Below are 26,798 nucleotides of genomic sequence, written 5' to 3' on the forward strand. Positions count from 1 at the left end.
GTTTTAAACACAGATGAGTTTAAAAAGCAAAATTACTCTTGGGCATAAAGACATCTCTTAGCATAATATAATCCAAATTTAATGTGATAATTGAGAGTTTTATGTGGTATTGCAGTTTAGTAATGATATTATTGCTCATTACAGATAATGATGTAAATTATCACCAAGGCAGCAAAGCAGATATATTGTTGATACTAAAAGTTTCCTATATATATTAGCCTGCTGTGAATGATTGAACACCAAGATATTTTGTAGAAAAGATCTGTATGTTACGACCACTGGCTTAGAGAAAACAATACTGCAAGGAAGCAACATGGTTTAAGATTTTCAGATGAGCAACTGATTTTCCAAGTTCTGATTTTACTTGAACATGCCAGGCTCTGAATGTGGTATTAAAGTGCACACATTGGAAAATGTAGGCCATATCTATAAGAAATAAAACCTGGCGTGTCACAGGGAGCTCCAAATCTTTGTTTAAATGCATCCAGTTTGGTAGAATAACGGTTGTGTAAAACAGAATTTCTCACCATCACCAAATACCAACAACTTTGAGAAGAACCTGAGGTTTTCTCCTATTACATCCTATGATTATGTCCTGGGTAAAATTCCTTAAAGATCTTAAACCTTCCTGAGGAAAAAGGGTGTAACCTTTGAATTCTTTAGCAGAAGTAACACAATGCTGTGTCCTTTCCTGCAACTTAAAGGAAACACCCAGCATAATTCTAAGAGTTCCTAGAGTTAAGCCTACGTTAGCCTAGAGCTAGCAAAATGTGTGTTATTACAGTTCTTGCCTATTTTCCTGAGTTATCGCAGCTAGTGTACATGCCAGTTGGGTTTTTTGGTGTATCTACACATGCAAGTTTAATTGAATTAGATTAGAGAACTGCCTCAGCTGCATTGGTGACGTTCTGTCACATAAACACTTCTGCTTTGGCTCCCTGCTGCCAATTACAAAGCAATTTGATTTCCATCGATACAACGTAGCGCCAAACTGGCTGAGCGTTCACACACGAGCATTAACCTTGCTGTAAACTAAATCAATTTTTATAGCAATCACATTGATACAATGCTTACGTGGAGTTAAGATCTTTAATATGGGCTTAGAATGAGACATTTTTTTACCAGTGGCAGGAGAAGTATTAAGTAATAAAGCAAACAGGACGGCAAACTATATTTTAAAACTGTCAACCAGTGAATAAGATAAATTCAAATAACTTTCATCTTACCTAGATGAAGAATTTCAGTTTTATTGTAAACTGATATAATTCAAACTGAGCATAAGGATGAATCTATTCTCTAACATTACAACTGCATTGCAATTTAATGTAACTATGGGGTTTGGTTTTGAGTATAATTTTAATGAAGTTATGGAGTGGGATCTGACGGTAGGATCTGACTTAGCTTTTTGAATTATGAAAAAATACGATGAGGACTTATGAATAATTAGATTTGCAGTCCTTGTGGTACTACTTTCTGAAACAAACAAATGAAATGAAGAAGAAATCAAAGGAGAAATATTTTCTCATTTGAATCTTTGGAGACCTTTGGGATTTACCTTGATGAGGTTCAAGAATTTACATAACTATTATACTGATTAGGGCTGGATTTTCTGGAGAGAATCCATTGTCACAGTAGAACATGGAGACTTTTTTTCAAAGACAGGACATTAATGTGCTCTTGTCATCTGCTCCCAGTTGGTGGATGTGTATATGAACCTTCTCAGACTTTGGAAATTACAGTGTCAAGGCTTTTTAGTGATTAAGTCTTTACTGTCTGGAAGATTGAACAGTAAAACGGTCTCTGAGCATTAAAACCTGTAATAGCCTGTACACTTTAGCTGTGGTGGGGTTTAAAAGGCTACCTGACTGATGCACTAGCACACAGCAATGTTCTTATGAACGAGGTAAATATTTTCTGTTGTCGTAAAGACAAAGAAACCGAGGCATGTAGTTCAAATGTTTTGCCCGTAGCTGTGCAGTGAGGCAGGGTTACACCCCTAAAAAATATCCGTGAGTCTGGAACAACAGATGCTGTCACGGTGAAAGTTTATTAATGTGAATTCTGCCATGCCTGGAATCCTCAGGAATTGGGGTCCCACAGTCCCAAGTGCTGCTCAAATGAAGCTGAGTCCCAGCAGAAAAGAGCTAAGTCTTTGGTATTTCACTTCTATTCTGGTGTAACTGCACACGTGCACAAAGCATGGTAGAACTGGCATTGATTCTTGATAAATGCGTGTTCAAGAATTGCCTAATATTTTGCAAGCTGCTTTGCTGGGCTCCCCCCAGCCCTGCAAGAGGCAACATTTGTGCCCATTTGCCCAGAGGCAGAGTTGAGACATGGATTGACTGGGAACATCTTGAAGCTAATTAGCTCCAAAGCAATTAAGAATATGGTGTCAAAGAGAAGATTCTTCTGTCTTTAAATAGTGTCCTGCAAGCGTCTAGACAGTCTGTGTGAAAAGCTGTGGTTCTGGAAGTGTTTCAGGCTGGGAGTTCTCCTATGGCTGTGAAACAATGCAGTTCCAGCAAGGCTGTCTGATCCTTGGCTTGTGTGTGAGGAGGGATCTCTCTCTGCCAGACTCCCCCAGCGAGGGAACCAGACAGGGTGGCTGCTGCTGGGCTGCGCCGAGGAAATGGGCAGCATCCACCTTCTGCAGTCTGGGCATTAGAATTAGAAAGACAACAACACAACGCTACGCAAAGCAGTATGTGTGTAATTAAGTCTGCATGTTCTGGGGGTGGAGGAGGGAGAGAGTTTAATGACACTCTGTTAGAGAGCGCTGATGGGAGGGAGAAGAAATGAGACATTCTTGTGGGTTGGGGCATTTTTCTCCAAATGTTTTTTCAAAGAGCTCACGAGGCAGCGTTGCTGAGGCAAGAGTTTAAAAACTGATGTCATGGAGCTTGATAGTCAATAACAGCGTAAAATGTCTTTTTTTAATTGCATAGTGATGAATGTCATAAACTTTATTTCCTGCTATAAATTGTCATAACCGATTGTGATGGAATACAGGAATACACCAAACTGAACGTTATATATTAATTCAATTTAGGCAGGAGACTGCTGCATCTTAACCAGATACAGAGGGCCTGTTTCTTTGGCCTGAGACTGCCAAAACTCCTTTGCAGCCAAAGGAATTTTCCCCAGAGTAAGAGCTGCTGCTGCTCAAACCAGACTCACCGGGGTGGAATCTGAACCACTAGACTTTTGGATACCCCAGGGTTCGGGAGTGTCTGGGGCATCCCTGTCTGCACAGTTGGCTGCAACTTGCTATAAGATGGGTTGTTCCTCAGAATGGAGAAAGGTGTCATAAAGGTGAGCAGATCTGAACTCCTCTGCTGGAGGCTTTGATGTCTTTGAAGGAATTTTCCTAGCAGAAATAGGGACTCTGCTGTCGTAATTCCTGCCAGCAGTCCTGGAGGCTCAGCAGCTGGCATCAGTGCCTCCCAGGGACAACCAGAAGTGTGATGGAGGGGGGTCTCCCTTTGGTCAGTGGATTTGGGGAACTTTTTAGCTCTATCACGATAGTTCTGTATTCCTTCCACTCAACGCTGTGCTGGTCCTCAGACTGGCTGATCTCAGTACGATTGTGCTGTGCTAAGGACTAGACAGGCTGCTCCAGAAGCTTTGAGTCCAGGAGTTTTGGCTTTGTTGCTGCTCTAAAAGAAATTCCAGCGTGGGATCCTCAAAGCTTCATCCCGATTCACAAGATCTGGCTTTTCTGCTTGAGTGTGTTCCAGGGATTTCTTCACCGAATCTCTACCCTTCAGAAACAACCTTTGGCTTTCAAAGTAATAAGGTAATTATTTCCCATATTAATTGAGGAAGAAAAAATCCCTTTTTCTTCAAGCTTATGTTAACAAGTGATAATGAGAAAAGCTGTGCTGTGGCAGTTTAAATCAAAAATAGCATTTCTTCTCACTCTGTGCAGGTTTTTTCTAAGATAATACACATAGTCTTACAGAGATGTTCTTTCTGTAGCACTTTGCTTGCATCCCAAATGACAGTCTTTAACTGTCAAAGTGCTGAATACCCCTGAGCTGTCCTGACTTGTTGGAATTCTCTGTGCTCATGGGTCAAATTTCAAGGATTTTTCTTCTCTTTTACCATGCAGGGAAGCTCCCACCAAACTGATAACTGAGGCGCTGCTGTTTAGTACTTCTAAATATTTAATTTGATGTTGGTTGTGCCTTTTTTCTGCTTTATCCCTGTTGACTCCTTAAGTAGAAGCTGGCAAGATCTGGCTCAGTTATTCTGTAATTACAAAGCTTTAAATCTCTTTTTCTTTGAATTTTACTGAGGCAAAACAAATACTCATTGACGTCAGCAGGAGCTTATAGGAATAAGGAAAGAAGGGAAACAGCACAGTTCTGCAGCTGTAGCTCTCTATCTAAAAGATGTATAACTTAATAGATATCTTCAGTAGCCAAGGGAGGACTCTGAGACAGAATTTGCCTGTAGCGTCAGTTTTTATTCCTTTGACATTTTTCTCATCTTGGGTCTGGTTTTAGTCTTGCTGCCATGGCAACGTACAGTGAGGCTAAAAGGTATTCCAGAGAAAAGGTCTCTCTCCTCGCTGACAGGCAGCAGAAGGGAGTAGAGGCCAGAGCTGCTGTTTGCAGCTGTGAATAGCAATGGAGGAATGAAAGGGCTTCAAAAAGTACTTTATTTACATATATGCAGGCAAAAGCATTGGTGCAAAAGCTCAGCATAACAGGGCATAAACAGGTGAGTTGGAGAAAATAATTTTGTATTTCAGATGGATGGTAGCAGGATGACATGACGTGTCAGCTTCACAGCAAGGAAACAGACTCCATCACCCAAGTTATTTTCCTACTCCTGTGTCTAAAATACTCAAATAAACTCAAAAGCATTGCTAACAATATTAGCTTTTTAGCGCTTTAGCAGTTATTTTGATTGTATCCATGTTTTCCTGTGCTTTTTTTTTTTTTTTTCAGTAGGTGTTTATGAAAATTGGGCCCCAGTTACCCTGAGTTTGATGTGTTTTCTTGCATACACTCAGTGCTTGATTTCTGCATGTTAAGATCTGGTTGTATTCACCCCGGGCAGGAACAGAGCCTTGTATAGAATAGAATCTTGTAAATATTATACTGCTTTCCCATCTGTCTTGCAAGATGCTGCATATCCTCAGCCTTTAGGGGAACAAAGAGAGTTTGAGTGATCTTTTTAGAATTAATGGTGTAGGTAAAAGAGGAGAATCAGCCTGGGAAAGAGAGGATAATCCAGGCCAATTGCAGATGTGGGTTTTCTGGGTAGGAGCTGGGTATGTGAGAGGCCAAACACAGAACTGGAGGATTTTGTCACACCAGTTAGGCCAGTTAAATACTTGAAGCCCTTTTCTGCTAGCCTGTTCTGCTATGCAGTGAGTTAAATATTCCTGTCATGAATGCAGAAGTGTGTTGTGGTCAATACAGGTTATTCCACTGCCTCCAAGGGAAACAATCCCTACCAGCAAAAGGATGGTTTTGCCCAAATAGCTGTGTCTGTGGTGGGGTAACTGTCAGTAATCACACCCAGGCAAACAGCTTGGCTATGAAAGGTTGCCCAGAAGACTTACCCTGAGAAAGGAAAGTATTGCAAACTCTTTAAGCAAAAAAAAAAAAAAAAGCTTTTATAAAAAAGAAGTCAGCATGTTTCCCAATGAGAGATTACTCCACTGAACTGTATTGTGTAAACGTGAGAGAGAGGTTTCAAGGTTAGCGAGGAGGCAATATGCCAGCAAAACGGTCGGACTGAATTTTGACAGATGTCACTTGTGAGAGTGGAAGGAAGGAGCCATCAGTGCAGAGCAGCCCAGTGACTGCTCACTGTGTGTGTGTCACAGGATAGCCAGGGATCCGGGTCCCCTCTCTGAGCCCAAGCCCCGTTACCAGCCCTGTGGCAAATGCAGCCTCAAGGGGATTTACTTTTGCTCTGTACTTCCCATGCCCACACGCTGTGGCACAACCTGCATGGAGTAACACACTGTGCACTTGCCTCACCACTGCCAGCAACTTGAGAAACTCTTATCCCTGGTTTCCTGAATTTCTTCCCTTCCACCCACCAAAGCTAAACAGACTTAATCCAGAAGACAGATGGCATTTTTCTTTGTGTGGAATGCTGTGTTCAGGTTTAAAGGGCATATATGCCAATGACATGAAAGAAAACTCTTCTGCTGGTCTGAGAAGAGCATCTGCAATTCTAATGCAGCTCACAGTGCATATTAAAGACAACGTAGCTTTGTAATAGAGCACAGCAGTGAGTCTGACAATAAAAATCGTGTTGCCTTAGAGAAAGCTGTAGTATTAAAGCTTTGCTTGTGTGGTATCTCAGCTAGACTAGACTGCAGTATGCATCTTTTTCTTCATTACTGCACACAAATGACGCTTAAATAAATATTATTGATATTAGTGTTTGTAATTCTAATAGAGATGGCTCTGGGCAGAACCAGCCCGAGAATGAAAAACGGGCAAGTTTTTAATTCCGATTATTCTTTCATAAATCTGAACAAGATTTGGATCATTACCTGTGACACTTGGGTTGCCAAAGTAACCTTGACTCGGCGGCTGATGTTTGCGTACCGCATGACACTGTCACCATGGAGATCCCCTCCATGTGATTTCACAGACATGATGCAGTTGCAGGCGGCTCAGACACACAACAGTGAGCAAGAGAGGAATTAATTACTGGTAAGGAATGCTCTTGCAGACAGCTCTTCTCTTTGTCAGAGCCTGCACGGAAGTAATGCAGAAGCTAAACTTCTCCTTATTGTTTTAGCTGCGTACAGAGGACAAGGGCGAGGGTGATGGGAGGAAGCTCTCCCGGCTTTCATTAGGAAAACACTGAGTTCTCCTTGTGGAAAGTTCGTGCTCTGCTGAGATTGGAGGAGTGGTCAGAACCATGTTTGAGGGATAACATTCAATTACAGAGTGTATGTTTGAGTAATTGAAGCCTAGTGAGCACTACTAGTATTCTTTTACCAGCTGAGACTTTTATAGAATCACAGAATGGTTAGAGTTAGAAGAGTCCTTAAAGACCATCCAGTTCCAACCCCTGCCCTGGGCAGGGACACCTCCCACCAGACCAGGTTGCTCCAAGCCTCATCCAGCCCAGCCTTGAACCCCTCCAGGGATGGGGCAGCCACAACTTCTCTGGGCAAATTGTTCCAGTGTCTCACCACCCTCACAGCAGAGGGACCCAAGAAAAGAAAGCACATGGTTCTCTGCCACCATTTAATAAACCTGCCTTAGCTGAGAGTGAGGGGGTAAAGACATCATCTGCAAAAATGAAACTCTCATCTGTAGATGGCAGTTTGTGCAACAAAACTCATTCAACCTCATGGACTTAAAAGAATATCCACTCTTCTGTTGCAGCAGTGTTGTTCGTCTTTCAATTATTATTTTTTTCCCCTGAAGTAAATGTATAACTTTACCAAAAAATGAATTAATAAAATTCATTATATTACTGAGCGGAACAGCTTCATGTCGGATGATGAAAGCATTATGTTTTGACATTTCCACTAGGAGGTTTTTCCGTGGCATCTTGCCTTCATTGTTTCTCTCTACTACACATCCATATTATTAATGTGGGCCTAAAGCCTCCAATGTCTTATATTGGCATAGGGAGCAGTTTAGTGTTCCAACTTGGCAATCTCTCTTATTTTACTCCTGAGATGGGTTCCTTTTACGAGCCAAATACAGAAATGGATCATTATGTTTAAAATAATATCCAAAGGCTTGAAAATAGCATCCGTTTCTCAGGCAGGCTTGCATTTATCATTCACACTGTGAAATGGTGCAACAGATAATTAGTAATACGTTTTCCACTTAACTTTTGCTGTATTTATAAAGCAGTAGACTGCATTTGCTGTATTCTAACAACAAAGGGACAATTGAATGTCAGCAAACATTTATGAATACTTTAGTAAACGTTACTGTTGGCTCTTGATTTCAAATGCAGAACAGCCAGCAAATTAGTTTGAAATAAAATGGATAAGTAAGTGGAAGCTTGTCTATAGCAATACAAAGTTGGAACATAATTGTTTGTTTCAGGCATATATTATTTATAAAGGGTCAGACTTACATCCAGGAAAACATCTCTACTCAGGAACTTTCCAAAGTAATCATGGTCTCAGTAGAGTTTTCAAGCTTGTTCTGTAATGGGGCTCCAAGGATAAATCCTATTTTCTGTAAGGCACCAGACTCCTCACTTCATCTCACCTCGGTTGCAGAATTCAGTGAATTGAAGGATCGTGCTGTGACCACCAGGACAGTAGAGGTAGAAACCTGAAATGAAAGACTTAGGATGAAAAGCCAGACAAGAAACCAGTCCCAGTTACTAACTTCACCTGGGGAAAACATGGTACTAAAAACAAACAAGAAAAATCCAAGAACATAGGAAAAAAAATTAGTGCTCAGGCAGGTGTACAAGATGCATTTCAGGAAAAAAGTCTTTTAGACAATTTAAAGTGGACTGTTTTTACACACTCTCATCAAAAGGTATGGAAAACCAACGTAATCAGAAGGTAGCTGCAAATATCCAAATGTAATGCATAATCTGATAGTATATTATGTTACTTGCTCTGTTGGAATACACATTATTTCTCATTATTTTAGATTTGAAGAAACTATTTAAGTAAAGTATGCGTTGTGGCTGCTGTTTTTAATTTCAGGATGCAGATCTTTTTTCCGGTCTGAGTGGTTACAGGTAATAACACGCTTAATTTTGTGCTTTTTTTAACATATATTACTCAGATAGAAAACCATTGCAAATTAATCAGGAGTGCTGAAAGAACACTTCATTAAACTGATGCAAGTCATTTGCAGATATAATGTGATTCCTAAAAGCTTAGTATTAGTACTTTGCTATTTGTACTTCGCTATTATTAGTGCTTTACTTTTTTAGAAATGCTAGTAAGAAACCAAAATCACTTGGTTTTCTCTATTTTTTTTTTATGCAAGCTTGTACTTTATGTTAAATTAGAATTGCTTTCAGCTCACTAATGACAGAATGACTACAATAAACCCATACCATGTTCCCAGTGCATACACTGGTGGTGTATTCAGTAGAGGAAAATAATTTATGGCTGTTATTACAGAGTATTCTCTTTTGCCTTTAGTGAAATAAAAGCTTTGCAAATCGTATTGTCTACCATGAGGTTTTAGCTAAAGAAATATGGAAATCTGTTTTTCTTTTAGAGATACTACATCAATTTAGCATATCGTTGCTGCAAGGAACAGGAAATCTTTTGTATTTATAATATGATGCTATTTCTCTGTAACAATGTCTAGAGCTAATGTGAAGCTACTAAATTAGCTGTTTTGTTAAATTGAGACCACATAGGCATCTCTGCGAGCTACAGCCTAGTTGAAAACATTCTCTTTGCTGTGGTGACAACAGAATTTTTTTACAAAAAGATACCATTTTAAAATTTCACAGGCAACTTTAAAATTATTTATTTTTTGTGTCATCTTTTTGTGCTTATTTTGTTAATAGGTAGCATCAAGACTTAAGTATCAGTAATTTCAAGGTACATAATAAGTCTTTCTAAAATTATGTCAGATTACCCAAATTCAATACAAATTACCCAAATGCAGATACATTGAGTCATTTTCACATCCTGCTCCATTGGAAAGATATCTTCAAAAAAACCTGCACAAAGTAAAGACCAAACTAATTTTTTCCCCACCACAAAGCACAGAAATAAACACTCACTGAAACCACACAACCAGTACCCAAAATGCGTACACCTGCCTAATCCAAGTGTGGTCCTGAGATGTGCTGAGATTTTCCTCTTACTTTCTTTGTGTTGCTCCTGTATGAACTGGACAGGATTCTAATATTCAGTAATTTTCAATCTTTTAATGAGAGCAGGAAGGATGAGAAGGATGTTGCATACCATTAGCCCGAGTGTGGCATCATTTCTCAATTTGCAAACAACTCTTGGCGTAGCCAGTTATTGTCAGAGCTCTCACTGGGAGGAACAAGTATTGAGCTTTCTCAATCCAGGTTTTAAAAACCTGTTAGATCCATGTGGAATTCCAGACTTACCCACTCCTAGAATTCCCCAAACTGTGTTCTTTACTGTGTATCATTACCTGCATTGTCTTGGAAAGCTTGTAGACCTCAGAAGATTGATAGTAGGAAGACAAGGCAGATATCTGTCCCTTGAGTCTGGAACCCAGCGTTCCTGGTCAACTTGCTTTTTCTTTGCTTTCCCATTTTAGGTTGTATGCAGACTTTTAAAAATACTACCTTTTTGCAATATTTCCCTGCATAAAAATTGATAGAGGGAAGCTTGTTTTTGAAGACAGAAAATTTAGTCTGGTATGAGATGAAAGTATTGAACAATTTTCTGAAAATTGCCATGCTGGTTAAGGTACGTATCTGGGCTTAATTTTGAAAAGATTTGAGGCTGGAGAAGATGAGCCTATTTGAAGAAGAATAAGAGATTTTGAAGAGATCACAATATCCAAAGCTCTTGATAGTTTTGAGGGGTACCCCAAGAGAGATGCTGTAGGGGTGTTGGAGAGGATTGAGTACAGCTGTCAAACGTTATACTTCCAGAGAACATAGATGGTGTGAAACCCCTTTTAGAACATTCTTTGACCGGTAACACGAAGGCATTTCTGCCCTTACTCTCCTACCAAGGTCTGTTGACAGTAATTGTTGCTTTTCTGAGTCTGTTACACAATACAGATGGACAGAAGTGGCTCTGATCCAAGAGAAGCCCTGAGATCCCGGCCCTCACATCCCCTCAGGAAAATATACTTGAACAGGCTTTTTCACAACAGGCCTTTTCACAACAGGCCTTCTTTGCCAGCTTTGTGGGTTTTTTTTAGTCCTGTGTTTGTATCAAGACTTCTTTGAAGAACTCTATTGGTAGCATTGGGAGCATAACACCTTTTTAAATGTGCAAGTGTGTGTTAATAGATTACAATTTTCTAAGTAATGCTTAAGCTGCTAATTTTTGCCTATAACACTAACAGTGTAATGGTTCTGTACGTTCCTAATTAAGATCTGTATATTTTATGTTCCTTGCCCTCTCTGCTTGGATCCAGCAGAATAGTATGAGGAAGGAGCTTATGGAAGGCTGAGAAAATGTCCAGCACTTGGGGAATTATGATGGAAAATGAGAATTTGAGTATTTCCATAGTAAGCATGACTTGCAAAGGACCCTGAGTTTTATCTTTCTAGACCATGGTCTTTGTTTTACGGATGACCTCATTAGCACATAGGTCATCTTAATTTCCAGATTCACTGTCATTGCTGAAAAAGCACTTGAATGAGGATATGTGATAGCATATCCCTGACTGTGCTATTTGTAGAGCTGAAAGGGATGGAGAAATAGACTTGTTCAAAATTATTTGTCCCATTATAAAAGCATATTCCCTAAAGCAAATGCAAATTGTTCCAAACTGAGTTAGAAAGGTCCTTTTCCCATGTTTGTTATCGTTTTTCACTAAACCGAACAGATAAGGGAAGATGATTCCACTCTAGAGTGTGCTTAAAAACAGTATGTCAGACTCAAATACAAATTGATGCAAGTGAGCTTGAGGGAAAAAGCAAACTTGGGATTTCTTTTCTTTCTCCTTTGCTATTCATCATTTTCCCCTGGTGCTGCCCGGGAGTGCTGGTGTTGGATGTGTCACACAGTGTGGGGCTGGGCAGGATCCCGCATCATTCTTGGTTTTCAGTAACTGGTTTGCCAACTTCCCTTACATAAATAACATGGAAACTGGAAGCATTTTCCACTTGTCCACTAATATATAAGAATAGTTCTGATTTCAGTGCAGAGCTCTGTGATAAATGTTGTGTTGCTTTGGGGGCTCTCAAGGCTCAAATCTGTGGTTCAGCATTAGTTTAGACCCAAACCCTCTAAGGGCTGGGCGATATTGAAAGCAAACAAAGGCCAACACAATTTTTTTGTCCTTTCTTCCAATGGAAACTCTCTATATTAGTAAACACTCCTTTGCACTATTTCCAATCCAGGAGCCCTCTGCTGAGGATACTGCACAAGAAGAAATTCAATTAACTTGTCTGTATAAACAAAAGTATATTGGATTCCATTACTTGGATTTGAGCTGACAAATGCAAATAGCAACCAATACAGAATAATTGTTGAAAAGTAATTTAGGGACACAGTTCTGTCACAGGAGGGAAACCCTTTTGATCCTTGCTACTGGAAACGGTACTTATTTTGAAGCAAACTTCAAAAAATAAAATAGCTCCTGGTCTTGTAACTCAAGACACGGTGTACTGAAGGGCATTGCTCTCACGCAGAATTTGACAAACTGGGTAAGTAAGTTGCAAATAAAGGAGGGAAACCTTTTTGATCCTTGCTACTGGAAGTGCTACTTATTTTGAAGCAAACTTCAAAAAATAAAATAGCTCCTGGTCTTGTAACTCAAGACACGGTGTACTGAAGGGCATTGCTCTCACGCAGAATTTGACAAACTGGGTAAGTAAGTTGCCTTAACTCAGACACGGTGTACTGAAGGGCATTGCCCTCACACAGAATTTGACAAACTGGGTAAGTAAGTTGCAAATAACACTAAAATATACAGATGGTATATCAGCTCTTCTAACTTTTATCAAGTTTTTTATACATTTGAATAGCTCCATCTGGATTCCATAGCCGCTATTATTGTTATAAGTTTTATTGTTCTCTTTGCCTCTGCCTGCTGTTCAAGCTACTTATAAGTGTCCTGGAAACAACTCCTGAACCTTTCTCCAGAGTCTTAAATTTGATAACGTGTATGTGAAAAATGCAGGGAAAGCACATTTTTCTCAAATTTCCCTTGCTAAATATGATAGGGTACAAATGAAAGTAAATGTTGCATACCCTGCTTTGCACATGATGTGCTGGTAATAAATTTCAGTGGACAGGCAAGTGCGTTTGCTGATTTCTTCAATTCTGTCACATCTATGTTGGTTATATATGCCCTGCTCGAGACTCCTAAAAGCTTTATTTGGCTAATAAGAGTCACAAAAAATAATACAGCTGCTGCTTCTTCAGGGTCTATGTTGGATATTCTGAAAGGAATATTGCCCCTAGCACAGAACAAGCCTTATAGGATAGTTAGGTATTGCTTATGCCATAAGGTAACTTCATAAAAATGACTGTGATTTTGTGGACTACATTTAGAGGTCGACCTTCTGTCCAGTGGGATTCATAAGGTTGTGTTTTCCAAGGTAAATTTACAATTATGCCTTAAGTTAGAAAGTCACTGCATTTTACATTGCAATTTCAATTTTTTTTTGTTTTGTTCTATCAGATTTTTAATTTTTGAAGTCTGGTGTTTACTAATGGAGGAAACCACTTGGCAAAATTAAGGTTGTAATATTGAGTTTACTGCAGTCAGTTTTCAAAATAAGACCGACAGATGGTAAAGACATTTTGTGCCCAGCATCCATTAAATTTAATTGGAAGTTGAAAGCTGTATTCGCTTGGTATCTTTAAAAATCTCATACCTCCTTATATATTAGACATCCAGTAATGATCTTAGGTGCCTGGACCCCAATTCAAACTTTTAATTGTACTGTGGGACCCACCTGTTCCCAAGTCAGTGTATTGTTTCAAACTTCTATGCCATTATTCTTAAAATATTCATTAAAACTATGTCACAGATGGTAGATCCTATTAACATAAAACTCTTTCTTGTCTCAACATATCCTGTTATGGCAGCAAAAAAGAGTGTGATGGGGATATGGAACAGCCTTTATGTGTACATTTTCAGTTCCTGAAGTTTCCCACCATGAAAGTGAGGAAACTCTTGACATCTTGCAGTTTTCAGTGATTTAATAGTGCTCTACATGCTGCACACTGAACAGTCGGTGCAACACACACAATTCCAATTCATCAACACTGAGCTCTCAGGAGTTCTGAAACTTCATACATCAAAATAAGCTTCTCTCCAGCGCACTAGGAAGAAGAGGGGTTTGTTCCTTTCTCACAATTACTAATTGCAGCCAGCTGTTAAACGTCTAGTCTTAGTGGTAGCTGCAGGACACTACTTATTTAAAATTAAAAAAAAAAGGGGGGGGAAGTGAGAAAAAAAGAAGGAAATAAATACTCATTTATGCAGTGAGAACCAAAGTGTTGTATAAATCACAGCCGCTGTCTGGATACAGCATTCTCTCTACAGGAACACAAAAGAAATGAATTGAAAAATACCATAGGTCAATAAGAAAAACATTCCATACTTTCAGTGAAAGTAGAGTTTCTTGATAAATATTCTGCAAAGAGAAAATCTAATGAACAACCTGTAAGGATTAACTCCCTGAGCCTGTATTTCTCTCTGCACCTCAGCTAACCATTACTGCATTAACGTTATGTATGTGTTACGCTATTCTCCAACTGTCATCAGGACTCACGTTCCCATTTTGGCAAACACAATGCAAAAATCAGGCCTTACAAATTCACTAAAAAATGGTTAACTATTAATTTTGTTTTCAAGCAGCTATTTGAATGACCTTGCACATAAGGATGCCTTAAATGTATTGCTGGTTTTGGAAGGAAGGAATTCAGGCTTCTTTTAGCGTGTGCTTGAAAATTATCAATAGCTGATGTTTGTTTCAGGTGAAGGAGGCCATGCAGAGAATCCACGACCGAGGAAATATAGGAAAACTAATCCTGGATGTGGAGAAAGCCCCCACTCCCCTGGTGAGTGCAGCGGTGTTTGGGCACCCAAGTTAAAGCATGGGAGTTACTTTGGGAGACGTGTCCCTTACAATTTTTTTTTTATACTGTTTTCTTCTAAATCCATAGCACCTAAATACAAGCAATAATCATAATTTACATATTTTACCTAAAGTGAAATATAATTGTATTACCTAAGGTCCCAGCAGTTACTATTCTGTACTGAATGTACTGCCTGCCTTTCCAAAAATGTGTCTGCAAGTCTCAGATCAGGGTAAAATTGCCACATCTATTTCTGTCCCTGTCATGGAAAACAAGTAGAAGTTTCACATAATACAAAATTCCTGTATTAATAAAAAAAAAAAAGTGGATTGATCAGAAAAAGACATATTAATTCAGTGTGCAAGCGTAGAAATGCTTTCTGGTTTCCATACAAAAGTCAGAGTATACTGTTGGTAGGGATTTCTTTTTATAATATCTGAAGTATCTAACTGCTTCCTTCTAGAAGTGTTCTGAAGGAAGACAGTTGTGATGGAGCTCTGGTCCATTGATTTTGGAGCACTTAACGTGGGACTGAAACATGACAGGGAGCAGCAGTAGCTGAAAGTCAGGCTCACACCTGAGTGTTCACTGATGATATAGGAAAGAGCAGTAAAGAAGATAATGAAAACCTGACTTCAGATCAGTACTGATGTATGAAGTTTGCTTTCAGACCTGAGATATCTCCTGTTTCAAAAGGACAGAAAAGAATCTGGAATCACAGTTAAGCTCTTCCTCACGCTTACTCTAAAATTGGCCTCAAATCTCACACAAAATAGCTGCAAGGAAAAGGAAGGCTTTTGGGACCTCACATGTGGAAACCAGGCATTATTTTGTAGCTGAATTGTGTCTTAAAACTGTAAACAAGAATCCGTAACACAACATTAATACATTTATTCCATCCTTTATCTTGATATTGTATATTCACAATAACCATTGGTTAGAAGGTGGGAACAAATTTGATACACTTTCACGAAAAGGTCTTAATTCAAAAATATGGGTAACTTCAGAACATTGTTTTTTTCCATTAAAAGCAGGTTGTGTTTGAGATTTTTATTTCCAGCAGATGCTAGTAATCAAACAAGGAAAGTACAACATCAATGCATTTCTCTTAAATAGGCCCCTTGCTTAGTTGGTTTTGAAATAGTTATAAGCTAATACAAGCGTCTTCTTGTGTCTTAAGAGGGCATCCTCAATAAAATATGGAAATGCAGTCTCTCCCCTCTCCTCTCTGATCCAAGATTTGTCATGAGTATATTCTGCCAGTGTCTATGTATGTACTGCTCTATAAAGCTTCATTGGTTTTTAGATAAAACAGTTGCTGAGTTTTCATGACACGATGTCTCTTGTGGGACCAGATCCCATCCATTAGCTGGCGTTGAAGAATAGCGTTACCTGTCGTCTATGTATGTACTGCTCTATAAAGTTTCATTGGTTTTTAGATAAAGCAGTTGCTCTCTGAGTTTTCATGACATGATGTCTCTTGTGGGACCAGATCCCATCCGTTAGCTGGCGTTGAAGAATAGCGTTACCTGTTTCTGGAGGAGCAGATACAGAAGAAGTTGTAAACTAGAGGTCTTGCACATTCTGTGCACTTCATGCACAGTTATTTCCTATCTGAGAGCTTTAATATCAGTTTGCTACAAGTGCACAAAGCAGGTAATTCAGCTGTGAGCCCTGAGGGAATTTTAGCTGGAAGTGCTGTAGTGCCAACTAAAGTTTTGCACAGACAGAATGTTTATTTTCCTACTGCAACCACGTCTTCTTTCATTTTTAAAGTCACTTTTTCAAATGAATTGAACTGAAATAAGAATGAAGGAAACGACGTGATAGGTGCTCTGATCTCCTTCATCTTTCACCCTCCAGATGGCCAACGACAGCACAGAGACGAGCGAGGCTGGGGAGGAGGAAGAAGACCACGAAGGGGACAATGAGAATAAAGAGCGCATGCCGTTCATCCAGTAACAGCCAGGGGTGGTGGACGCAGAAAGATCGATGAAGTAGAAGGGAACAAGACTGGAAAATCTATTCTGTGCATCAGTGAACAAATGCTGTAGTACAGTGTGTGTTGTATTTGTCTGCAGTCAGCTGAGCTATGAGCTGTTGATCATTGTTGTTTTGAACTCAAGTGCCATTCTCACCCAGTGCAGTATTATGACATTCCTGTGTAATTCCCAATTTCCCTGTAGGAGTCCCATGGATTTTTCTGTTCCGGTTTAAAAAGCCTTATTAACTTACTGTGTAATTTTAGATGGGCATCTTTCTCATGCAAATTCCAACATTTCGCATAAAGTTATTTGGGGAGTTTGGGCTTTTTTTGCAAGTTGGAAACAGTAACACAAAAAAAATCCCCACTTGCTCTCTGGAAGATTCTAGTAACTGGAGGGAGAACTTTAAGTTTGTGGATTTTCAGTGTTAAAATAGTTTTCCTTTTATGAACCACAGATAAAAGTTGCAAAAAAGATGAGTTTTCATTTTCCTCAGTCACGCTTTATCATGATAGGCAATCCTATCTTCATTTTCAAAAATACCTCATTTAGAATTGTGGAATCTGAATTGTGCAAGAAATCATTAATTGAGAGACTTTGATTAGTATTGTACAATCATGTTAGTCATCAGCACCAGTAATTAAACATTTCATTGAGAGTGCCAACTCTCATACTTTCCTGTTGATCTGAGCTATCACCCCGTACGTTACAGGCAAAGAAGAAGGTCAGTGAGCCCCTCTCTTTTTAGACCTAGAACTTTAATTGCCTGTAGCAATTAGCATTCTTATTGACAGATCAACATCTTCTGCTGAGGACACGTTGACTCATCTGTGTCCAAAATCAAAAGCGATTTCAAATTTCATTTTCAGATGGTATTGGTAAGGATCAGTCATCAGTATGTGGGAAGGAATTTGTCGATGGAGTTTACTGCTCTGAAATCGCTACGGCGTTGATCAACCATGAACCTGGAGCTGAACTCTGACAGAAGCTAACCCTGTCACAAATGAGTTTTAGGCCTTAATCCCATCAGAAATTATGTACAGGGATAACTTTTATCTAGGTGAGTAGTTCTATCAAAAGCTGTGCTCCATGTATACAGCTATGTTTGCAATTATTTGCAGGATTAAGCATTCAGAGACCAGCTAGTCCTATCTACCTCCCACTAGTGGAAACTGTATCTAAACATGACAAATCTTTTTTCCATGTCTTTCACCTATCCAAGCAGCAGCTACTCAGGTCCTTGATTGTCTTGTTCAAACAACTCTTTTAAAATGACTGCAATTACCTACAGTAGAAATGCTAAAGGAATGTCAGAGACCTTGTATAATGCCATATATCTTTGAATTAATATATTTTTTTCAAAAGGAAGAATTTCCCCAGGCATGGCTAGTTGTTCACATAAATCTGCAAGTATCCTGTAGTGACAGAAGTTAAAAACTAATATAGAAAAGTGGAAGCTTTTCTCAGTGTGAAAGGACTTGTGGGTCTGGATGACTTTTATGTGTGGTTTTAGAAAATTCCCTCTTGTTTTTTGTTTGTTTCATCTTTCTGCCTGAGTATTAATGTCCATCTCTTTACACTGTACTCATGAAGTCGCTGTTCTAATACCAGATAATTGTGCAGAATGTTCATTCTGAAGGAGTTTCCCTTGGGTTAAACAAACTCAGAAATAATGAGAAGAAATAACTGTGGAGGAAAATGCCAAAAAAGCTTTTAAAATATTAATCGAAGCAGAACTTCAGTTTTCTCTAGATGTTGATGCAGAACTTCACTATAGTTAATTTTCTTTTCAAGCTGGACTTGCCTACACTTCCAGTGCCATATTAGGTCCAAACAGGGACTTTATCCACAGAAAAAAATATATATTTAGTGAGAGTTTTCCACGCATTGGGCTTGCCAATTGGGCTTTTAAGAAAGCCATTAAGTTTTTACGACTCATAAGCTGACAACGGTAGGAAACATGCCCAGTTTTGTTTTGCAGTTAGTGTAATGATGTTGTCCTGCAACAAACCTTACCATAACTAGGAATTTTGATTTGACGCCAAAGTGAGCAATATTGCTGGTGACCTTCGAGCTGGCAGTAAAGTGGCATTCTCAAGGCCTTAAATTAGTAGGGCGAGCAGAATAGCAAATCCGTTCTTCTGTTACAAACCGCGGTATGGTTGGCTCTACGGTTAAATTACCCTTCAAGACAAATAAAGATGGGTGATCTTGGTCATGGCCACAGACACCACAGGGGCAACAATCAAATGAAATAATTTTGGCTAGTTCTTTCTGGTTTTGTTAGCAAGGCAAAAATACTCTTCATGCTAATTCATACCAATGTTAGGGCCATTTTCTGATCAGCAGAGTATCAGGTAATTGCAGTGAGTACAAAGGAAATCTTCTGGATCCACCCGACTACAACACAGATAAGGGTTGCCACCAGGGAACTAAACTCTGCTCTGTGTTTTACTGGTATTAACATGGCACCTGTGAAGGTTAGGAAGGATACTACTGAAATGAAGGGCAATTTTTCAGGTGTGTGTTCTGGAAGCAGGATTTGTGCTAGCAGAATTTGGCCCACAAGCCCAAAGTATCTTTTGGAATACCACAAACAGTAGTATCGCGTCTGAAGTGGCAGAGGGCATCCTACACAAAATGACGATGCTGAGACTTGTTTCTGACCAAGTCTTATTGTAGAAGAAATGAAGGTTTGTGCTTACTACTGACAGTGTTGTTTAAACAACTCTAAGACAATTGGATAGTTTCTTCAAGTGAAACAAATTATTTCTCAATTTGCCTTAAAGGAACTGTGAAAGCTTCTCTTTAACTTAAGCCTGATTGAAGTGAACTGAAACACTGTTTAATTGTGTTTGTTGCTTTAGAGCTTTTGTTATATTGTGCCTACAAAGCAAATTATGTTTACATAAAAATATAAATAAAATATTGAGCATAGCATTATCCTTGGCTTACACGTCTTATTCTAATACTACGGTCACATTAGGGAACTGAGTTGGAATTGGTTAAGAGGAAAATCAGGTCTTATTTTCCATTTTGGTTGCTGAGGGATATACAAAGAATTTGGTTGGTTTTTTTTTATTACAGAATACTTCAAGGTTATTAAAATGTCTGTGTGCTACTTTACAGAACATGAACAATTTAGATATAAAATATTGAATGTTACAGTCTAAGAAATTCAAAACATTATATAAGAACCATTCATGAAGCATTCAGGGAAGTGTATTGTGATAGAGATGGAAGTTTAGTTTCCAGAATTTTAGCACTCGGATTGCACTGGGAGATGGATTGACACACAAGTTCCTCCTTAGAGAGACAGCTCCTTTCAGAAATGAAGGTGTTGTGAGGGAATAATCTCAAAATAGGATCCAAAACAGCCACCACCAAATAGGCTAATAGAAAGCAGGAGAACGATTGTATCTCAAATCCCACCCCCCCTGGGTCTTGGTCTTACCCCAGGGCTGCAAGGAGCCTTATACCTTTTCTTTCAAAGAACTGGTTACAGATACCAAACCATACCGGTCATCTCAAGCCTGTACTTCAGTACGTGGCTTTAAAGGTCTCCCTGCTTGAAAGAAAGAAATGGTTCAGTGAACTTCAGCTTAATATCTAAACAAAGAGCAAATGTTAGCTTTGGTTCATTCCAGTCATGCAGGACATGTCCTAAAGCCTGCAACATCCCTGGAAAATCTCCCTTCAGTACTTACTGCATCTGCTCTATAATCTCCCAGCTCATATGAACACTTGCTGATTGCGAAGAGGAGCAGAGTAAATTTCTGCCCTCTGTTTTCAAGTCTTAATAAGCAAATAATGATCACTGCATCCCTAATCACAGGGTCAGGATAAGGCTGAAAGCAAACAGCCATAGCCTTCTGCAAACTTGCTGTGATTACTAATAAGCTCTGCCTTTTTCCAGCTTTCCCACTGGGTCACCTATACTCGACTGTCACACAGTTTGACACAGAGGCTGCCAGCAGGGATGCAGCTGGCCAGATAAAATGCAAAAAAATAACCATCTTAGGATACCGAGTATCCCTGGGTCCTCACCTCTTCCTCCATTTTGTGCTTCCCTGCTCATTTTCTGTCAGCTTATTTATTAATCTTGGTTGGGTTTTGTCAGAAAAGATTCTTTTAGCATGGCCATGATCGCCAGAACAGAAACACACTTAAAACCTCCAGCTCCTAGAGAAGTGTGCAGGAGTTTCTCCCCCTGGCAGCGCCTCAGTCCCTTGGTGTGAGCTTGTGTTTTGTTTCACTGCAGAAAGAGCCAAAACAATCAACAGACCATAATTGCTATCTGCACCAAGGCACTTTTTTCACCCAAGTAATTTATAACATGTAGCAAACATCCTCATGTTCTCTTTGAGCGAAGAGGTTAGAGTATAGCTGCAAATGTAGCTTTATCTCAGTTTGAGCTGCTGTGCTGACTGATGGGGCTCAGTTGATCCTAACTAAGCCATTCCCTTCATGTTTACCTGCCCTCTCTCTGTCAACTCCCTCTGCAGGGACTGGTGGGGGTTTTCTGACCATTGCCTTGGTCTTTGGGATTTACAGCACTGCACCACCAGTATGGTGTGGAAACTGGGGTGGGGGTGAGAGCAGAGCAGATGATGAAGAGTTAGAGGATGAATGATGAAATGCAATGAAGACAAAGGAAGCCTCTCTAATCTTGCAGCTTCTGAAGCCTCACGATGTTTAATGCTTGGTTCAGACACCACCAGACAAAGTTGCAAACTGGGCAGCCAGGGATGGAACTGGTGGGCTCAGAGATGCCACTGGCACTTGTTAATTTAGGAACAGCAATTGCCAGCTATAAAAAGGGGAAGAGGTTTGGGGATGGGGTCTGGGACTGGGGAGGGAGGGCTGCAGGCTTTCAGATGTGCTTGTTTTCCTTCTGAGATTAGGAGTGCTTTGATCTGTCTGGAAGAGGTTGGTTTTTTTCCTGCTTAGTGACCATGCTGAAAAGCTACAATTAGCCCAAAAGACCCGGGAAAAACAGTGAAGGAGAAACTCTTCTGCTGTGAGGGCTGAAGGGCTGGGGAACAGGAGGTCAGCTCTTCTCCGGGGGCAGGTTTGCTCTTAGAGCTGCAGCTGGGCAGTACTTGTGCCCCCCGTGCCCACTCTCTCACTCTCTCTCTCTGCCTGTCCCTGCTCCAGGGCCACGCTGCCATCAATCAGCCTCCTGCTACCTGCAGCCCTGCTGGAACCGGCTCTGCCTCTGCAGCCGCCGGCGCTGGAAACGCGCTCCGTTCTGCCAGACATTAGCTGTGTCCCTGCCAAACAGCATCTTCCTGATAAGCTGCAGGTCCCAGTACAAATCATTTCATGCTCTTCTGCTGGGTAATCTTTGTAAATACATTTCCCACATGGAGAGATGTGTTTCACTATACAGTGCAGCAGCGAATGATGCGGCGTCTCGGCTGCCCTAGAACAGAGTGAGGCGGCAGATACGCCAGATGCATTATTTATGATAAGGATTTCTGTGCTTTCCCTGAAATGGTTAGCCCTTGGGCTGGCCAGGTGATAAGCTAAAAAACCAAACAATATTTGTAAAGCCTGGTGGGTGAAGTTAGCTGAATGGTGACTGGGGTGTCTCTGGTGGTACAGGCATTGTGTGGCCTGGAGGATGTGTCAAATCACTGATGTTTTCCAGAGGCTTCTAGGAGAAAACATTTCTTTTGTTGCTAATACAGAAGAGAGATGATGACAAGTGAAGTGTTTTCCTTTTCTAAGTAAGTCAGTTTGCTTTGGCAGGTTATTTTTCTGATTCTCTGCTGCTGCTTTTTTCCTTCTAGTGTCTGCATTGTATATTAGGAATATTTTGCCACTGTAAAAAAAAAAAAAATCAGACCAAGCTTCCTGTGACTCGCCAAGTATCTTATTGGTCCTATAAAAGCATCCCTTTAAATTCCTGGATCATCTCTGTTGTAGATAGGAAAAATGAAATTAAGGAAATTGTCCAATGCCATATTATTGCCATTTGGCTTAAGGACTTATGGTTCTCTGGCATTTAATTCTCCACTTACTGAAGGAACCCTGATTAAACTTAGCAGCTGAGCTGGAAGTTTTACCTCCATGGCTGAAAGCTTTGTCTCAAATCATATCTGCTCCAAAGCAAAGGAGATGCACAGAACCTTATGCTAAATACCCTCAGCTGAGACCCTGTCAGCAAAGCCTCATAGAAATATACAGAGCTGAAAGACAATAGTCTAAGTTTCCCTTGTTTTCTCATTAAATACAATAGCTCAGAGTCTGGACCAACACTGAATGTGGCCATTGTAAGTATTTTCTACTGTTTTCTTGATTATCTTCTCTGCATATATCTGAGTAATTGCCTCTGGGATGGCATCACAGGGAAAGGAACAACCCGGATTCCTGGATCCAGCCTTTTCCAACAAGCAGTCCCTGGGTTCAGACACAACTGCAGATCCTGCCCCTCTGTCTCATCCTCACCTCGTGGGTGGGACTGGCTTGGTCCAGGTGGGAAATGGTGTTACAGTCCAGGCTGTAAGAATGAGGGCCACAATAAAGTCTGATTGTCAAGTGATGTTGGACCAGTACATCAGTGGTGTGTTTACGCAGCGCGTCACAAGAGAGGCAGTGCTCAGAGCCTCAGCACAGGCACGCCACAGATTTGCAGAAGGAATTGTCTTTAAAGTCTCTTTAAAGTATTAGATGCCATAGACTGTGCTATGTGACACTTGCTCTACCCAATCCTCACAGTTCACATATTAAATGTTAGTCTCATTTCAATATTGTCTTTCTTGCAGCACAATCCCTGGCATTGTAGGTTAATTTAATAAAGCATACATAATATGATTCATATGAGATTTTTGTTCTGCATTTTGTTCAACATGTCAGCAATGTACAAAGTTATTACATAGTGTTCTGTTTGCTAATCATCAAGCAAAACAGGATAATAAAAGGATAATTGTTGCGAGCTTCCTTCCTTATTCCCATTAAGATAGTAAATTCAAGATGGAATCTCACAGGAGTTTTATCACTGGCTTTGATAGGGGACAGCATCAAGCTGATTGGTCCTCTAAATAAACCTAGTCAGAGCTGCAGTATTAAGAATTCAGGGAGGTAATATTTATTTCCATGTCATAACTTTTTTTGGTGGCAGAAAAATACAGGATTCTTTAAGTCCTTACTCAGTTCTCCCTATTAAAACACACTATATGCATTGCCAAAACCATGTCTTGAGGATGCAGTATTGGTTTATACTGGTTTTATGGAGCTACTGGAGCAAGGAAGCAAGTACAAAATGGAAAATCCTTGCACAGAGAATACGGCTGCTCCTCTGCATTTGCAGCTGTGCTGCTTCTGACGCTCCAGGGGACTCATGGCTCAACCAGAGGCAGCGTGGAAAGGCTGGCCCAGCTCCTGCATCAAGTGCCAGGTTGTATAAGCAGCTCGGATGTGTAAAGCAAGCACTTACATTGAGAGATGAATTTGCCTTTCTTTAGAGCAGCTGTTTTGCTTCCTGGTCACAATATATCCTTTGCAAAAGGGCTGCCTTGATAAGAGACCATTCATTGCTTGCAACCTGGGGAGCATCTACATCAAGCAGCAGTGTGCAGTGCCAGGTTCCTCACACTGATGGAGACCCAAGCTGTTAAGTCTCTGTAGCCACGTGCAGCTCTGTGCAAACCTGCCAGCTCCTATCTGGAAGCAGCCGTGCCATCCCAGCAGGCTGGGCCAGCTCAGCTCTGGTGCTGCACAAACACTACTGGCTTGTTTGTACATGTCCAGCTTTGGTGATCTGGCATCACTTTTCCTGTGCACGGGGAGATGGCCCCTAACTTTTGCCATTAATTATCAGAGAAGGAGCAAATGCTGTTGGGCCTTCTGCAGGCAAAATTCTGTTGCCTTTAGTGAGAATTTAACTCACAGGAACTTCCCCTTCCCCATTTCTGTGGGCTGAGAGCCTTCCAGTAATGTGCAAGTCTGTGAGAGCAGAGGGCTTGCTAATGCTGTAAAATAGCAGCTTTGAGCAAGTGAGAGCACAGGGCTTGCTAATGCTGTAAAATAGCAGCTTTCTCCTCTATTTGATTGCCCAGCGCGTGTGAGAGGGGAGGGAGGAACCATGGCCCAAGGCTGCAGCTGGAGCTTGCACTTGCCAGCATGGCACTGCAGCTGGAGAAGAACAGAGCAAGGAGCAAGGTAAAGCAGAAGCCCTGGAAGCTCTGTGCCAGCTGCAGGCCTCTGTGTCAGCAGGGAACCTGGCCCTACAGGAAAGGGTGTGAGAACTGCAAAGATTTGTCCTGTGGCCGGAGAGGCACCAAAAATGAACATGGGCAGTGAATGTCAAGTCCAGGCAAACCTAACCTGTTCGTTCTCCCACTGCAATGAAGTGGTGACAAACACACCTGATCCTGAGAGACAAAGATCTTTAGAAGGTTCATCAGACAATTTAATCAGTCAGATGTCCACGTAACTTGTGAAATCATTTCACCATATAAGAAGTTGATTTAACCTGGGCAGAGTCCATTGCATTATTTTAGGAAACGATATTGACAAGGGCAGTACAAATGATCTGCCATTCCTTCTGAAGCCCCAACTGTTTGACCTGGTGAGTGTCTGTCTGCAACTGCTCTTCCTACAGTAATGAAGCTTCTAGAAACTCTATTATCAGACTGTATAATGAGCCTGAATCTCTACTGGGTAACACTGGTTTAAGGCCATACAACAAAAGAGATTCACTGTGAGTATTAAACAGAGGAGAGCCTGGTCTTTCCTCTTTTACTTTGATGGATAAGCGATACAAAATCAGAGATCTCTTAATCATTCCTAGGGCACTTAAGACATCGCAGACAGAGGAGAGCCTGGTCTTTCCTCTTCTACTTTGATGGATAAGCAATACAAAATCAGAGATCTCTTAATCATTCCTAGGGCACTTAAGACATCTGCTGGAAATGAGAATAAACTGCAGTAAGAATGCACATGACAGAATGAATAATCGCGTGTGAGAGGGGAGGGAGGAACCATGGCCCAAGGCTGCAGCTGGAGCTTGCACTTGCCAGCATGGCACTGCAGCTGGAGAAGAACAGAGCAAGGAGCAAGGTAAAGCAGAAGCCCTGGAAGCTCTGTGCCAGCTGCAGGCCTCTGTGTCAGCAGGGAACCTGGCCCTACAGGAAAGGGTGTGAGAACTGCAAAGATTTGTCCTGTGGCCGGAGAGGCACCAAAAATGAACATGGGCAGTGAATGTCAAGTCCAGGCAAACCTAACCTGTTCGTTCTCCCACTGCAATGAAGTGGTGACAAACACACCTGATCCTGAGAGACAAAGATCTTTAGAAGGTTCATCAGACAATTTAATCAGTCAGATGTCCACGTAACTTGTGAAATCATTTCACCATATAAGAAGTTGATTTAACCTGGGCAGAGTCCATTGCATTATTTTAGGAAACGATATTGACAAGGGCAGTACAAATGATCTGCCATTCCTTCTGAAGCCCCAACTGTTTGACCTGGTGAGTGTCTGTCTGCAACTGCTCTTCCTACAGTAATGAAGCTTCTAGAAACTCTATTATCAGACTGTATAATGAGCCTGAATCTCTACTGGGTAACACTGGTTTAAGGCCATACAACAAAAGAGATTCACTGTGAGTATTAAGCAGACAGAGGAGAGCCTGGTCTTTCCTCTTCTACTTTGATGGATAAGCAATACAAAATCAGAGATCTCTTAATCATTCCTAGGGCACTTAAGACATCTGCTGGAAATGAGAATAAACTGCAGTAAGAATGCACATGACAGAATGAATAATGAAATAATGAAGAATTCTGTGAAGTTTACTTTTACATGGTGTCTAAATCACTTGGCAAATGCCAGAATATTTTTCATTCGAAAGTACTATTTCAAAATATTTGCATAAATAGCCTTGAATAAATTTATTCCTGCTGTTCTAATTGCCACTGAGGAATCAAATTTCAGTCTCAAAAAACTTCATGACTGAATGCAGTCTTTGAACTCCCTTCTTCCCTGATGTGTAGGGTCACGCAACAGACACACATGCACAATGTGTAGCACCATGTGCTGAGAAGCAGCTCTGACACTGAGTACAGACCAGGTCTCAGGCTTTGGATGGATGTGAGCATCAGCTGACTTTGTAGCTGGATACAGGGGAT

At 40.6% G+C, this 26,798-nt stretch overlaps 1 protein-coding gene across 1 annotated transcript in view; it reads left to right on the forward strand.

Moving 5' to 3' along the window:
- VAT1L (vesicle amine transport 1-like) overlaps positions 1-19,611 on the forward strand; it is a 58,507-nt gene extending 38,896 nt beyond the window's left edge. Inside the window, exons 9-10 of the mRNA XM_014942139.1 lie at positions 14,582-14,665; positions 16,547-19,611. Coding sequence (XP_014797625.1) covers positions 14,582-14,665; positions 16,547-16,645 — 183 coding nt within the window. The 3' untranslated portion in view covers positions 16,646-19,611. The remainder of the gene's footprint in view (positions 1-14,581; positions 14,666-16,546) is intronic.
- Positions 19,612-26,798: the final 7,187 nt, after the last annotated feature.

The sequence above is a fragment of the Calidris pugnax genome, unplaced genomic scaffold, assembly GCF_001431845.1.
Source record: "Calidris pugnax isolate Ruff unplaced genomic scaffold, ASM143184v1 scaffold28, whole genome shotgun sequence".
NCBI lineage: Eukaryota > Metazoa > Chordata > Aves > Charadriiformes > Scolopacidae > Calidris > Calidris pugnax.